This window comes from Urocitellus parryii, chromosome 3, assembly GCF_045843805.1.
Source record: "Urocitellus parryii isolate mUroPar1 chromosome 3, mUroPar1.hap1, whole genome shotgun sequence".
Lineage (NCBI taxonomy): Eukaryota > Metazoa > Chordata > Mammalia > Rodentia > Sciuridae > Urocitellus > Urocitellus parryii.
The window spans coordinates 12,223,239-12,239,880 of NC_135533.1; the positions used below are offsets into that span (position 1 = coordinate 12,223,239).

The 16,642-nt window shown below is 39.9% G+C and overlaps 1 protein-coding gene across 1 annotated transcript; it reads left to right on the plus strand.

Moving 5' to 3' along the window:
* The first annotated feature begins 11,207 nt into the window (after window positions 1-11,207).
* LOC113199674 (cationic trypsin-3) lies at window positions 11,208-15,366 on the plus strand. Its single transcript, XM_026412717.2, has 5 exons — window positions 11,208-11,247; window positions 12,845-13,007; window positions 13,706-13,959; window positions 14,429-14,565; window positions 15,217-15,366. Exons 1-5 carry the CDS (start codon window positions 11,208-11,210, stop codon window positions 15,364-15,366), a joined length of 744 nt encoding a protein of 247 aa, XP_026268502.2.
* Window positions 15,367-16,642: the final 1,276 nt, after the last annotated feature.

The window sequence follows — 16,642 nt, forward strand, 5'->3', positions numbered from 1 at the left end:
AGGATAAGTTTGAGGCTCATGGTTTCAGAGGTCTCAGTCCGTAGATGTCCAACTCCATTGCGCTGTGCCCAAAGTGAGGCAGAATATCACGGCAGAAGGGCATGGTGGAGGAAAGTAGCTCAGGACAAGACAAAAGGAAGTGGAGAGAGAGTTCTACTAAGAACAAAATACAAACCCCAAAGCCACACCCTCAGTGCCCTATCTCCTCAAGGCACCCCCTACCTGCCTATAGTATAATCCAGTTAATCTATATCAGTGGATTAATTCACTAATTGGGTTAAAACTCTCATAATTCAATCATTTCATCTCTAAAGGTTCTTGCATTATCCCATACATAGACTTTTGGGGAACACCACATATCCAAAACCTATATTTCACCCCTGGTCCCCCAGAACTCATATTCACCTCACAAAGCAAAATAAATTCAGTCCATTTTCAAGAGGCCCTATACTCTTATGCAGTTCCAGATTCACCCTAAAGTCCAAGTCCAAAGTCTCCTGAGATTCGAGATAAATTCTTGGTATAAGCCTTTGTAAAGATCAAAAGCAAGTTACATATATTCAATATATAATTGTACAAAGTAAACATTTTCACTCCACAAGGGATAAATAGGGGTATAGAAAAAAGAGATGGGACCAAAACAAGACCAAAATCAAGCCAGGCAAAGAAGTCCTGTAGCTCCCCATCCAGCATCAGGGACAAATGACACCATGATGTTCTCTCCAAAGGTCTTGCATAGCTCCTCCCCTTTGGTCTGACTGGTTGCAGCCCACATGGAATCTCTCTTGGCTTTTCTCTGCTCAGTGCTTCAGCTCTCCTCAGCAGACATTCCACAGTACTATCATCCAGTGATGTCAGGTGTCTCCACTGTAGTTTTGGCTTCCTTCTCACTTCTTTATTTATCACCCTCTCAGGGACAGCCCAATGGGACTCCAACCCTGCTGCACTTTGCCTGGCCTCCAGACCTTCCTTTGACATCTCAGTGGAAGCCTCCATGATCCCCTAATTCCAGTATCTTTCATTCCTGCAGAACAGGAACCATATGGTTGCTACCAAGGTCTGCCACCATCTTGAGCAGTAGCCAAGCCTCCTGGGACCACGGCTGCAGCAGCCTCTGAGTGCCTGGGTGTCTGAGCATGGTGAAAGAACTTCCTAGTCCCCCTGCCCTGCAAGAGCAGGGTACACCCATGGTCCTTTCTCAAATAAATTTTTACTTTCACACCACTAATACTGAGAAGTGTGTGGTCTTGCCAATTTCTGAGATGTCTTCCATCCATCTTTCCTATTGTTTCTGGGTAAAGTTCAATGTAGTTCTTTACTGGCAATAATCTCTTTAATAAGCAAATCTTCCTTTGTCCCTGTTTTACTCAGAGTTTTGTGGACACACTGTTAGCTTTTCAAATTTTTCTGCTCTGCTTTAGGCTCCTAATTATCACAGTAAATTTGTCTAAAAGCTGCCAGTAATATCTATGCTGCTGCCTTGAAATTTCTTCTGCCAGTTTAATTAGTCAGCCCATTGCCTTTAAATTCAGTTTCACAGAACGTCTCAGGACATGGGCAAAGTGTAGACAATGTATTTGCCAGAACATAACATGAATGGCCTCTGGTCCAATTTCCAATAGAGCCCTACTTCCCCTCTGAAACCTTGTGAGCCCAATCTTTACTGTACAGAGTCATACTGGTATTCTGGTCTTCTGAGCTCCAATCACAATCACCCATTAAGCAACAATTACAACATTCTAAACTTTGCATCAAAATTTCCAAAATTCCTCCCATAAACTCCAAAAAGTTCCAATAGCTTCAGACTGTTGACAGGGTCAGGTTCGTCACAACAACCCCACTTCTCCAGTAATGAATTCTGTTTCAGTCAACTTTTCTATTGCTGTGAACAAAAGAGCTGATAAGAATAATGTAGAAGAGGAAAGTTTATTTGGGTGGACTCAGTCCATAGACAATGGACTCTATTGCTCTCATCTCAAATGTATCAGAATACCATGTAAGAAGGGCATGGTGGAGGAAAGTAGCTCAGAGTAGTTCAGGATGTGGCAATAAGGAAGCAGAAAGAGAGCTCTGCTCACCAGGAATAAAATAAAAACCCAAAGCAGGCCCACAGTGACCCACATCTTTTAGTCACATCCTGCCTGCCTACAGTTACTACCCAGTTAATCCATATCAGTGGATTAATCCACTGAGTAGGTTACAGCTCTCACATTCCAATCACTTTATTTTTGTGTGTTCTTGCTATATCTCATATATGAGCTTTTGGAGACCACCACATATCAAGGTCATAAGAGCTGGTTATTTACCAAGTGGCCTTAACTGGCAAAGATAATTTTTTTTTTCCCTCAAGGACCAAATCCATTGACTTGCTTCTGTAACAACTTTCCTAATGAAGTCTCTTTGGTACAAAATCACACATTATTAAATCATAGAAACAAAGAGAAATAACTATTTATATTATGATTCTAGTAATTGTATGCTAGTAAATTTGATATTAAACTTTTTAAAATTGGGCATACATAAGGTTTTACATCTATCTAAATGTCTGGAAATTTTCTTCTAAAATCATATATTGGAAAAACATATATTGGAAAACAGGGCTCATAATGTATAATCACCTACTTTTTGAGATGCAAGAAATCTTGAGAATTCAGTGGACAATGTTTCACAATGATGAAAGGTTGAAAAGAAAATTGGTATAAATTTAAAGTTTGAAACAGGAAAATATTATTATGGACTGAAATTATTTAATCAGAATTTAGGCTAGAAGCATTGAAAGAAATTGGTAGAACAAAAGTATGAAACAGAAAACTCCAAGCCAAAATACTTTCCAGTGGCTTCCCAGAGTTTCTTGGTGTTACCTTATGAAGACACTAGTTGTGCGACACCAATACCACATACCACAACAGCACATACCAGCAAGATTATTGAAAAACTTCCAACCAATTTGCATGCCTGAGGGCAAGTTTATGGGTAAAAAAGATATTTTATATCCTCAGTATTGGTGGTCAAGCATTTGTTGTATGAAGAATCTAAATAAATCATTTTGTTCTGCACCACATACATCAAAGGATGGTGTTTTCTTGGTATTCAAGAACTTTATCTTGAACCTTGCTACTATTTTAAAGGTGGACAGAGCATTAGACTGTCGTATGAAAAGAATTTAACAGGTTATTTAGGGATTCATAAAACCTGGTGAATATAAATTCTCTGTTCACCAACTACATGGAAGACTGTATTCCCTTGAGAATATTAAGGTGGAAAATGTTAATCTTAACCACCATATTCTTTGTAAGATAATAAGTATGTACCTTATTAACATATCAAAGTTTCTTATAAGATCTTGCTCTGATACACATTTGATCATGCATCATTTACATTAGATCATGTATTTATAACATATAACAGTCGCCATTCTATAATGTGGAGGGTTAAAATGATTTTCCCTAAGTCACTGAAATGATTTATAGTAAAACTATATTAAAGCCCAGTGCATATCACTATTTCTGAGATAGACAGATGTTCTCTCTCCCTTTACTACTCAATTCATCTAAACTTTGCAAAAAGAGATACAGTAAAATACCTTCCAATGCAGAGAAGTTTACAGAAAATTGATGCATGGCCCTGAGGTCATAAAGGTCTTGGCCCTAGAGGTGTGATCTGAACTCTTGTTCTCCCTGATAGTGCACCCCTCCTCACACTCTACCTTAGCTCCTCTCTAGCTCTCTCCTCTAATCTTCATCTTCCCATGGATCATACAGAGAAAGTTTGCAGTGGAAACTCCTACCCAGTATTCCTTTGCAGATCTGGATATGGGACAACTGGTAAGACACACTGGGTTCTGAGCACAGGCATTTTGGAATTCATGCAGCAGAAGTAAATAGGGGAAACACAGCCTCAGAGACAGGTGAAGAAGTACAGTGTCTCAACTCAGGTTGCTGGGACAATACCAGAGCTGAGTGCCTTAAACAACACATATTTATTTCTCTTTCATTTCTGGAGGCTGGTTAAGTAATGGCCACCAAAGCACTAGCAGGCCTGGTGTTGGGGAGGACCGACTTTCTCCTATCATTATGTCTCCAATCATTGTGTCCAAGAGGGCCATCTCTGTTCTCTTTCTCTTCTTAATAGTAGCCTCAATCAGTACCACCCTGAAAAACAAAATTGTACAAAGGGATCTTAACTCATAGATAGCTTTGCCACCAAAACCCTGGTGTGTGCCTTACTCATTGTTTTAGTCAACTTTCTCACTGCTGTGACCAAAAGACCTGACAAGAACCATTTTAGAGGAGGAAAAGTTTATTTGGGGGCTCACAGTTTCAGAGGTCTCAATCCATAGCAAATTGGCTCCATTCCTCAGGTTCCAGGTGAGGCAGAACATCATGGCTGAAGAGTGTGGCAGAGGGAAGAAGCTCATATGATGATCAGAAGGCAGAAAGAAAAACAAAATATATAACCACCCCCAGATACAAAATATATAGCCCAAAGTCACACCCTCAATGACCCACCTCCTCCAGCCACACTCTACCTGTCTTCAGTTACCATTCAATTAATCCCACCAGGGGATATTTTTGGATCTCATAGCCCAATCATTATTCCTCTAAACCTTCTTACATTGTCTCATACATGAGCTTTTGGGGGACACCTCACATCCAAACCTCCAAACTGTAGCACCCATCTACCCTCAAATAGCCTTATTAGCTACAGAAACCAGGTGTGTCATTAGGGCCAGGATGCTCTTACCATGACTCTCCAAGGACAAACAACACAAAGGATACAGCTATGAAAACAACAAGTTCCCAAGACCCTTCAATTTGTTCTTGCCATGATTTGTGTTCTTCACCATTTCCCATGTAGGGGTTCTCCTCACAGCTACAGCAACTCATCCTTAACAAAGAAAGCCAGGTTAACACTCTGTCAGCAGTCCTGTGTCCCCATCTACTGGAGAAAAAGGCCCAATAAAGTGTCTTTTCCTCTAGTTGTGCCGTTATCTGATTCTTCTGATGGAAGACAAAAGAGTCCATCTGGCTAAAAACACACTGGGCTCATCATTAGGCACCATCCAAAGGACTTCATTAAAACTTAATGATGGCCCAAAGTTTCTATCCTGTGTTAGCAACTCCTCAGAGGATGGGGTCGGTGTAGGAATTTCACAGAGACACAACATGCAGTTCAAAATAGATATCTCAGGAGGGGAGAGTATAGGATGATACATGTGGTCATGACCCACTCTCTGTTTTTTGTTTTTAAACTCTGGATGACATTTAAGGACAGAGTTCTGAGTTCTTAATATGGCCTCATTACTGCCCTAAGGATGAGGTCAAAGTCCCTTAATCTTGTATTCAAGTCTCTCAAATATTTGGTCAAACTATCAAACTAACATTTTCTCTTCTTTTTTCTAGCTGAATTACTTTTATGACTGTGTATGACCTGAGCTGTTTTTATATGTAACTTTTGTCTGCTTACATAAATAGGTTCAGATCTACCTTAAGTACACATCTCGGGATTCTCCTTAGAAATAAATGACATCAAGATGCCCCTGTTCCCTGCCGTCACTACCACCAAGACACTCTTACTCACCTTACTCTGGCAAAGGGGAGGTTCAGAACCCAGACAAGGGAAGCGAGGTGCATAAATACTGAGACCTCTGGGCAGGCCAAGAAAGGTGCAGCAAGGCCAGACAAATCATTTATTCTTGACAGCATTCGGTAGCATCTTGCAATACATCTCCTTGTCCTTTTCAGTCTCTTGTTTAATGACTAACTCTTCACAGTTTGCGAATTTCTGTTAGAACATAAATTATTTATGCACTTTCTCATAGTAACTTGGGCTTTAGAAATTCACCTTATTCAAATGTACATATAAATACCAAAACTGCATAAACATGAACATGACACTTAGGAGGCAGGCGGTTCAATGTTATTCACCTGAAAACATCTATAAAAATTCACAAAGGGAAGCCTAGGAGTAGGAGGGCTTCAAGGATGGCTGGATTCAGCAACTTAAAAGATGTCATCACTTTATTTCCATCTCTGCCTTCTGCTTTCATTGCTGTCAGCTTTAGCATCTATACAACTAGGAAAAGGGACAAAATTGTTCCCAGAAATTTTATTTGAAGTCCTCCTTCCTGGAAGTCTACAGAGGACACTTCATAGTGTCTCCTTAACTGAAAGCAGTCACTACACACTGCTGGACCAGTAATCAAATCAAATTATGCTGATTACTTTATAATTAAGCTATATGACAGAGTCCCAGAGTAAGGGGTAGAGTTCTCATTGTGCAAAAAGGATGACATTCTCTCTTCCCTTGGTAGCCATGAGGAGTTACTTCAAGGACTCCCCATGGACACTAAAATCTGCATATACTCAAGTCCTTTGCATAAACTGGGGAGGTATTTGCATATAACCCGTGAATGTTCTTCTATAAACTTTAAATTCTACCTGCAGTAATTATGGTCCCTAATTCCATACCTAATAAGTAATGGAAACACTATATGTGAACAGTTGTTTTTCATTTAAACTTAATGATGGCCCATACGTGTAGCCATAAATATATTTCTAATGCATGATTGAATTCTCATGCCTTATTGCATAAGGAATAATGATAAGAAAGATAAATCTGTACCTATTCAGTACAGATTCCATATTTTAAAAATATCTCTGATATATGGCTTCTTGAATATGAGGTCCCCCCACAGACTTGAGGCACCAGCTTTTTAAATTTAGTTAACTAAATGATGATAGAACTGTTGCCAAGAGAAGGAGCATATGTCAAGATGCAAAACAATTTCTATTAGAGTAGTCATCTATGTTCATGAATTCTTTACATCTAGCCCAGAAACAACCCAAACAGCCATTGATATAGGATTGACTAAATATATATGACATTATCTTCAGTGGAGAAAATGTAAGCATTCTCCTAATTTATCCAATAAGTAGTACTTGTCAAGTACTTTATTGAAGGTTTGTTGTATTCCTGAGTCTGTTTTATGCACTAAGGATGTAGTAGTGAAACAAATATTGCAAACCCTGCCCAATCAAATATATTCTGATTGGTAAATAGACAAAGAACAAATAGAATATAATGCTGATCTATGTGTTAGTTGTAAAGAAAAAGAAACTAGATAAAGGGTTGGGTGCTTGGAAAGCATGGACCTCCTTCTAATGTAAAACCAAAAAAGATTTATCAAGGCCCTATCAAAATGTACTTCTGTTTAAAATAGTCACTCTAAAGAGTCAGAGGAGATCATTCATACGTGTAGCTATAATTATATTTCTAATGCATGATTGAATGAGATCCAGGGAAGCATGGTATCTCTATGGCAGATATAAGGACATGTAAAGAGGTAGCCATCTGAGGTAGGGGGTAACAGCATAGGGACAAGGTTTTATACTTGCTGTGTCTAATTATAGTACAGATAATGGAAACTTGAGAAAGATAAACCGTAACTGTTGAACTCATGGTTATAACATTTACAACTTTTTAAAATGAAGTGCTATCTCTACTTAGAAGCTTAGCTACCTATGAAAATACATTTATTTTTTTTCTTTTAGAGTATATCAGCTGGGAAAAACTTACTTTATTTCAACTGGGTACACTCCATAATCTACTTGTTAGTTCTCCCATAATCAAGCAGTAACCTCAATATGTGCTCAAGAACAGTTTATCTAAGAAAATTTGCTTTAATAATACAAGCTCAAGCCTTTCTCCCCCTGGAAATCTTACATAACTCATTATTTAAATGGAAAATATGAGCATATTTTATGGCAAATCACTAGTACTTTTTTTCTTTGCAGTACTTTGAATAGAACCCAGAAGTTTTCTAACACTGCTCTACATTTCCAACCCATTTTTAAATTTCTTTTTTTTAATTTAAATTGTTATTGCAATCCTGGGAATTGAACCCAAGTTGTTCCATCATTGAGCTACATCTCCAGCCATTTTTAATTTTTATTTTGAGACAGGGTATCCCTAAGTAGCTCAGGCAGACCTTAAATGTTCAATCCTCCTGCATCAGTCTCCCAAGTCACTGGAATTTCAGATGTGCACACAGAGTAACTAGTATTTTAAATGGATTTTAAAATAAAAATATTTATTGGGTTAGTATTATTTTAGTCTTACTTTTAAAACTCAATTTAGAAAGTCAAACTCTTAAAAGGATACAAATTCCAAAGCCTTCAGTATTAGAGGTACTCATTTGTTCCAAATATCCCAGTCACACACCATCTTTTTCAATCCTACATAGACTATGGTATTTCCAGATCCCAGTAGGGATTTAGAGTTTCAAAGATTCCTTTGTTTCTCCATTTTTTTTTCACAAGTTCAAACTTTTATAGAACAAGGCAACTGTGATTTAGTCTTTTCACATTGAGGCACAAATTCCTTCACAAAAAATAACCTGCTGCTATTATATGACCTCTAATATTATACCAATCATCCATGGTGATTTTACATATACATATACATTTATAATAAAATTCACAGATGAAATCTTAATTAGTTATCAAAGCTTTATATGAAGGTTACTATAGATTGAATATGTATAGAGTCTGACCCCAAACGTCAAGAATATCCCAATTGAGAATCTCCTTCTTTGACTAAGTTGTCTTCAAAGCTACACAATTTCGAATGAAAATAAATCTCACCCAAACAATAAAACAAAACAGCATCCAGAGTGATAATTTGCTTGAGTAGAAATAATATCTTGGCTGGAGATTTCAGATTTATTGTAGAGACGTGGAATCTGACAGTTGTGTCTAGTGAGAAGTTCCTTCTTGAAATTCACTCACTCTAGATACTTGAGCCATGTCATTAAGTTTCTTATAATTCCTGCTCCAAGAACCTATCCATGGATTTTCCAGAATTTGCTTTAGCCCTCAATTTGATAGAGCTCAGATTGTAGCCCTTATTAGGTCTATGGCATCATAGTTGAGAACATGAATACTGAAATGAGTTTCCTGGCATTGAAGCCTGGATTGACATAATAACTATCAGACTCTGCAAAAACATTTGATTTCTCTAAGCCTCTCCCCACAGTCTCCTAAATGGTGAAAATTATAGCACAACAGTTACCCCCAACCTCAGGTGGTTACCTCTTTATAGCATTATTTGTGAGTGTCACAGGGGTCCCTTTCATGTAACAGGGGCCCACTTTATGTTTGAATCTAAACCTTGTTGCTCAACCAATGGCAGCTTATTTTAAAACTGATTTTTTTCTTTCCTTTTCTTTCCTTTTCTCCTTCACTTCAGGGGAAAAGAGATGAACGTTTGTCCTGTGTTAAGTGAAGTTATCTGTCCTTCCTTTTTTTTTTTTTTTCCCACCTGAACAAAGAAACTCCAGACCTGGAAATGGGAAAAGTTGAATATTAATCCCGTCTACAGGTACAATTGGGAAGCCAGCCCTTCGTTCCCCTTGTTAAAGCCCTCCATCCCCCTGGCACTTAGAATGCAGCCTCAGTGCCATGAGACTTTTGGCTTTCTCTTTGGCCAGCAAAGCAATAAAAGTTCTTTTTCTTTTTTCTCAATGCCCTATCCTGGGGGACAGGGACAGAGATTTTGATATCATGAGGACTGAAAGAGTCAATGCATGGACACTTTGTCCCCAATGCCTGAGACATCAGAAACTCTCCATGCACATCCATCCTCGTCTACCAAGAGCTCCTCATCACCTTGGTAAGAGAGCATCTGAAAGCACATTGCAGGGTTGGAATGCTGATCCTGAAAGGTGCTTGCTGTGTGGTGTTGGTTAAGTCTCCATACCTTTGTTACCTTTCCCACCAGAGGGAATAAGTGGGGTTGACAATAGATACCTGTAGAAAGTTCCCCCTTATCCATGAGGAAAACATTTCGAGTCTTCAGGGGATGCCTAAACCTGCAGATAGTACCAAATCCTATAGGTTATATTTTTCTATTCCTATATATCTAAGATAGAGCTTAATTTAGTACCAAATCCTATTTATAATTTTTTCTATACCTATATCTAAGAGCTTAATTTATGAATGAGGCATAGTGTACGTTTAACACTAAAATCTATTAATAAAATAAAACAGATACAGCAATATAATATAATAAATTTTTTAAAAATTTATGAACTCTTATTTCTAGAATTTTCCTTTTAATGTTTTTTGGTCCCTGATTGAAACCAATCTTCACATTTGGGGGGTAGCGCTGTATCTTGGACTTACAGCAAGTTTCAGGTTTTTCATTTTTTCTACCGTTTTTAATTTATCAAAATTTTCCTATTCTCAGGATAACTTTTGTGGGGCCAGGTGCATGGAGTACTGCATACATGGCATACGTTAAGGGCGCCTGAGAGGCAAACCACTCCACTCATGCGAGGTGTGTGAGCAACAGGCCGCTTACCCCATAGACACAGCACCCTGAGCATGAGCCCACTCGATTGGTCGCTACAAGGACAGTTGGCCAGAAATTGTATTGGTGGCTGCCTATAGTCTGCTTAGCTACTGCCTGAGTATATATACATGGTAACTACACAGTAAAATCAGACCTGCTTCCAGCGTGGTCCCCGGAGGTCTTGATTAGTGACTCCACAGCCACACTCTCCTCTACCCTGTTCCGTGGACCACCTCACTGGACGAGAGAGAGTCCACACAAACATTAAATCCTCAAAATGAATAATTACCATGAATATACAAGATCAGAACTAATATAAGACTAAGTAAGGACTGAGGACATAGCCCCATGTTAAATGCTTGCCTAATATTCCCAAGTACCTCATTCAATCTTCGGCAGGAAAAAAAAAAAAAAGACAACTATCTAAGTGTGCAAGAGCCAATGTTAATTAAACACCTTGGGTGCAGGGTTCCAGATATTCCTTAGTACAAATGCTCACACTTGAGACAACCAAGGACCTAAGATTTTTCTGTGGGAATGCAGAAACCTGAAGCTCTCCCCTGTGACCTTATTCTAACATGTTTACCTGTTGTGGGGAACAGGCTCCAGCAGGTGAGTTTGTGACCTCCATTCCCATAACCTTCGGGAAAAATGGAAAATTTTTGATGTTTAAGTTTGGTGCTAAATCACCTTTCATGTGCCACAGAAGTGAATCTAAATTTAGATATGTGCGTTTCCAGTGAAATCACTTTCCTGGCTCCTGTGGCCATGGGTGTCAATGATAAACTGTAGGTATAAATACCTGTGGGTGGAAAGCCTCCATCCCATTCCCAGTCCAGACTCAGTGAGCAGCCATGAAGACCTTCATTCTCCTTGCTCTCCTGGGAGCTGCTGGTGAGTCTTCTTAAGGAACAATCAGCAGGTGTCGGTCCTCTCTGTGTGATTGCCTTGTGCTCAGGAAAACAACCATGAATGTTGGATGCAGGCTCTGTACTCTGGAAGGGTGAAATGTCAAAACAGGAGGGTCAGGCACATGGGGTTTAGGATAATGAGATACTTGTCTGAGGAGGGTCATTGAGGTTATGAGGGGTTCAGAGCAGAAGGCATAGGCAGGCCAAACTTGTCCTGAACTTCCCGGAAAATTCTGTGAAGGAGGAGAGAAAGGGAAAGGAGAGTCTACATGGAAGGAGTGCTTGTCTTGACCTCTAAGAATTTGGAGTTAACATCTGAAACTAATCCGTGCTTCTTGAAAAGGCTGTGAACATCAGAGGTTGGGTCAGCTGTTTACTAAAGAGCTATTTATATCCAACATCTAACAGCAAAGGTATATTATTTCAGAATAAAACCTTTGATTTGATTTTATGATAGCTTTCCTAATGTCATCTCAGGTATAAAGTCAAATGTTATTAAACTGAGAGAAAATAGAGATGACTACTTCTATTTTGATAGTAGTAATACTATTTTGATATTAATTAAAGTCAATTACTCTACCCAAATAGAACAGGTATAAATCCAATACACCTGTATATATGCCTGGGACATTCTATCATAAACTTATTTTCAAATATTGAGAAAACAGGGCTCCTGTGATAGAACAACAGAATTTTGAAGCTGTGAGAAATCTTGACAGATCAGTGGGCCATGTCTGTGCTGAATACGTTGATAGACAATGTAAAGATAAATGGGATAGTGGAGAAGTAGTGGAGGGGAATATCACTGTGTCCTGAAAGTGATTTATGGATAGACTAAAGACAGAAAATAAGTGAGTAAAGATACAAACAAGCAGACATTTCCTTCCAGGCCAGGTTCATCTCAGGATGGCTCCTAAAAGCCTCCTTTCTGCTTCTTGACAGAGAAAGCTAAGCATCACAAACACTCCATTAAACACCAAGAATGCACACCAGCAAGATTACAGCAATGTTTTCTTCTTATTTGCATGAGTACAAAACAGGGTTCTGTGTAAAAACAATTCTCATATCCTCAATAGTAGTGATCAGGCATTTATTGTGTTAAAAACCTCTTACCTTTGTGAGTGTTTGGAGGGTGTGACTGTGTGTGTGTGTGTGTGTGTGTGTAAGGCACACATGTAAGAACATATTTATCACAAGTAAATCACAAATAGAAACCTAGCAATTGGGGAGGCATTAAACTCAGAGCCTCTCGACCACTGAGCCACATCCTCAGCCTTATTTTGCATTTTTACTTAGAGACGGGGTCTCACTGAGTTGCTTTGCACCCCACTTTTTTTGAGTCTGGCTTTGAATTCACAATCCTCAAGCCTCAGCCTCCTGAGTCGCTGAGGTTACAGGTATGCACCACCATGCTCAGCTATTAGATGTTTTTTAATAGTAATGTAAAAAGGGTATGTTAGAGTATGAAAAATAAATTTTAAAAAAATCCCATATGATACACTTTACTAATCATGACAGATAGGAGAACATTGTCATCTCTTTTCTGGTTGGTTTGCAAAAGTTTAACTTTTCCTTGTCAGTTGCTTTTCCCACTAACGATGACGATGACAAGATTGTTGGGGGCTACACCTGTCAGAAGAACTCCCTGCCCTACCAGGTGTCACTGAATGTTGGCTACCACATCTGTGGTGGCTCCCTCATCAATTCCCAGTGGGTGGTCTCTGCTGCTCACTGCTACAAGTCGTAAGTGCCCTGTATTACATTCCTAATATCAGTTTATCCTCTAGCCCAGGGAAGCACAAATAGATTGACTAGTTATACCTGATGGACAAAGCATTCAGACCCAGAGAGCCTGATTATTCACTCAGAATTATACAATGTGTTAAAGGACTTTTACATGGAGTGGTATCTTAGGGTTTCCTGGTGTGTTTCTAAATGATGGTAAAGATGTGGAGGGGACACAGTGGCTGGTGAAGCATGATGAATGAGCACATGGTCCTCACCCTCACAGCCCAAGGAAGCTATGGCACCTGGGGTGATGAAAGCACCACATTTGGAGTACAGCATAAAATAAGCACATCCTGCTGTCATTATATCCTGCCTTATCGTGACTCCTGCCTCATCTTCCTATGATACTTGAAGATACTAAACAGAGGAGGATTCCCTTTTCAGTACCATCTTTCTTTGGACCCATTCGTCCCTTGCCTGTCCCTCACAGTTCTAAAGTGACGGGGGACTGTGAGGCGCTAGTTGGGATGACACTGGCCTAGGGACCTCTCTAACCTGCACCGTGTGTGGTGGTATATAATGCTGCCTTCGGTACACAATTACCCGTGGGGTCAAATGCTTGATGAGAATGCTGTTTGTGTTCATGGTCATCATTTGGGGGTTGGAATAAGAGGAAGAAGCTCAAGCTGGACACTTTGAATCCTTGAATCCAGCCGGATACAGGTGCGTCTGGGAGAACACAACATTGACGTCGTCGAGGGGAATGAGCAGTTCATTCAGGCAGCCAAGATCATCCAGCACCCCAGCTATAATAAGAACACCCAGGATAACGACATCATGCTGATCAAACTGAGCTCCCCCGCCACCATCAACTCTCGAGTGTCTGCTGTCTCCCTGCCGAGATCCTGTCCATCTGCTGGGACTCAGTGCCTCGTGTCTGGCTGGGGCAACACTGTGAGCAGTGGAAGTAAGTGTTGGAGCACCAGCACCAGGGTTGAGGACAGAAGAGTTAAAGACATGTTGGGAGTAGATAGTATGGATTTTGACTCAAGGCAAGGTTGAAAAGGATAGGATGCATGCAGCCTTACAATGTATTAGGTAAAATAAGGAAGATTCCTTTTTCTGAGAACATGGACAAGATAAAAAACAACTATAAAATGTCAAGACATTTATCTGAAGTGTGATTAGTGATGTTCAGAGAGCCAGAGATAGAGGAGATAATGGGAACAGAGGCTATAGGTTCTGTGCTGCCTGAAGTATACACCTGCTTGAGCAAACAGGCTCTGCACTTGAGGTCTGTGGCCTCTGATGCCAGAGAAAAAGTCACTCAAATTACAAGTCTTTGGAATATTGGGGGGGAAAAGTATGAGAAGAGACAGTGGCAAAGAAATTTACAGTGTGTAATCTTCTTCCATTTTCACTCTTGCATTCCACAGCCAAGTATCCTTCCCTCCTGCAGTGTCTGAATGCCCCTGTGCTCTCTGACACTGCTTGCCGCAATGCCTACCCAGGACAGATCACTAGCAACATGTTCTGCCTGGGCTTCCTGGAGGGGGGAAAGGACTCCTGCCAGGTGAGTTTCTCCTGCTCCTGCTTCATCCAGATCAGTCTCTCTTCTCCACCATGTTTCTCCTTCTCTGAAACTCAGAGGATTGTAAAATTGTCCACTCAAAATCGGTCATGATATATGAAGAAAGCTTTGAGATAAGTTATACATTTTCTGTTTGTGATAATGAAGGTTGGTGTTCAGAGTAAAAGGATACACAAAAGTAGGTGTTCGCTGCTTTTCCAGCACTCTTCTGAGGAGGTGTATCTGCCGTGGACCCTGTGAGAGGAGCAGGCTGCTGGGATGCCAGTGTTCCCAGTGCCCTATGGCTTCTTTGATACATGCCCTACAGCTTCTTCTGGCTTGATTCAATCTATCTGAAACTCTGTGGTGCTAGAAAAGGGAACACTCTGTATGTCAAACTTGTTTATACTTCCAGTGCCCACATGTTCTTGGTGCAATGGATCCACAAAGAAAGACAAGGAGCAGGCAGTAAAGAAGGAGGAAGAAGAATAGGGATATAGATAGAAGAGTGAGGGTGGAGTCTTCATGGGGAGAGAAGGTGCTTCCTGGGAGATCAGCAGCCCCTGAAAATAGCCCCTATATTATGGAGGATTATCCGGGAGCCCATTCTCCCATGTGTATATAACCAGAATTCTTCTTCTCCTTCTACTCCAGGGTGACTCTGGTGGCCCCGTGGTCTGCAATGGTGAACTCCAGGGTGTTGTGTCCTGGGGATATGGCTGTGCTCTGAAGGGCAAACCCGGTGTCTACACCAAGGTCTGCAAATACGTGAATTGGATTCAGCAGACAATTGCTGCCAACTAAACACCTTTATCTCTTCATAATGCACTCCTGCTATCTACTCCACCTTCCTTCAGCACCAAAAATCCTTATCTGAATTAAAACACTTTGTTCCACATTTCATCTTTCCAAGAATTTTCTTTGTTTGAAATTGATTAGCTTTCTTTTAAAACTTTTTACTAGGTAGGAAAATGGGCAAAGAGCTGAACTATTGTATGGCAAGAATTTGAAGGTTGTTTACTCATTCAATAATAACCAATATAACCTACAAATATATATTTACTGATCACCTACTGTACAGCATACTCTGTTTGATATCAATCCTATAAAGATAAATAAATTCATTATTACCATCACATTTATTACAAATAATTATTAACAACTTTATTAGTATATCAGCTACATGTTTATTATGATTTTGCAATGATACACACTAGGGCATGGATTATTTATGATAGATCATATGTTCATAACTTAACAAACAATAATACTAAGCCACAGGGTTTTAAAATCAATTGCCCAAAGACACTGGAACAGGTCACAGTAAAGCTGCAGTGGAACTCATGCCTTAACCCAGTGCATTGCTGCTGTGTGGCAGAGGCTGGGTCTTCCTTTTATCCTTCAATCCTTCTGACACATGGTGAATCTAGAAAAAGTAGTCTTCTAGGTGTAGTATTTGTTTTGTTTTGTTTTGGCACTGGAGATTGAACCCAGGATGCTCTCCTACTGAGCTATATTCCAAGCCCTTGTTATCTTTTGAGACAGGGCCTTGCTAAATTGCACAGCCTGACCTGGAACTTGTGATCTCCCTACCACAGCCTCCTGAGTACTTAGAATTTCAGGCCTGTACTACCCACATGGCAGAGTTTTTTTAACATTTTTTTTTAGTTGTCGGTGGACACAATACCTTTATTTTATTCATTTATTTTTATGTGGTGCTAAGGATCAAAGCCAGTGTCTCACATATGCTAGGCAAGTGCTCTACCACTGAGCTAATACCCCAGCCCAGATTTTAATTTTTTTAACCTCTCAGTTTTCTTGCATCTTTTTCATGATTCACCCACATATAAGTTCCAATTCTCTAAGATCCACTTGTTTTCCAACTGGAAAATGATTGCTATAGGAGGCATGGCCTATGGGGACAATTGGAGTCCCCCTCCTTCCCCCAGACCTCCAATTCCCAGCCTGATTTAGATATATTTAGAACTAGAGGCCAAAGAATGTACAAATGTGGATAGGTGTTCAGAAAATAGAGATATTACAATGAAGTTCCAGAGGTTCTGTTCTTAAAGGTGTGATT

Excerpts from the sequence above, each read along its gene's own strand:
- LOC113199674 (XM_026412717.2), top strand. The coding sequence starts at position 11,208 with ATGAAGACCTTCATTCTCCTTGCTCTCCTGGGAGCTGCTG. Across the intron at positions 11,248-12,844 it reads TGCTCTCCTGGGAGCTGCTG|TTGCTTTTCCCACTAACGAT; the intron begins GTGAGTCTTCTT and ends TTTCCTTGTCAG. Across the intron at positions 13,008-13,705 it reads GCTGCTCACTGCTACAAGTC|CCGGATACAGGTGCGTCTGG; the intron begins GTAAGTGCCCTG and ends CCTTGAATCCAG.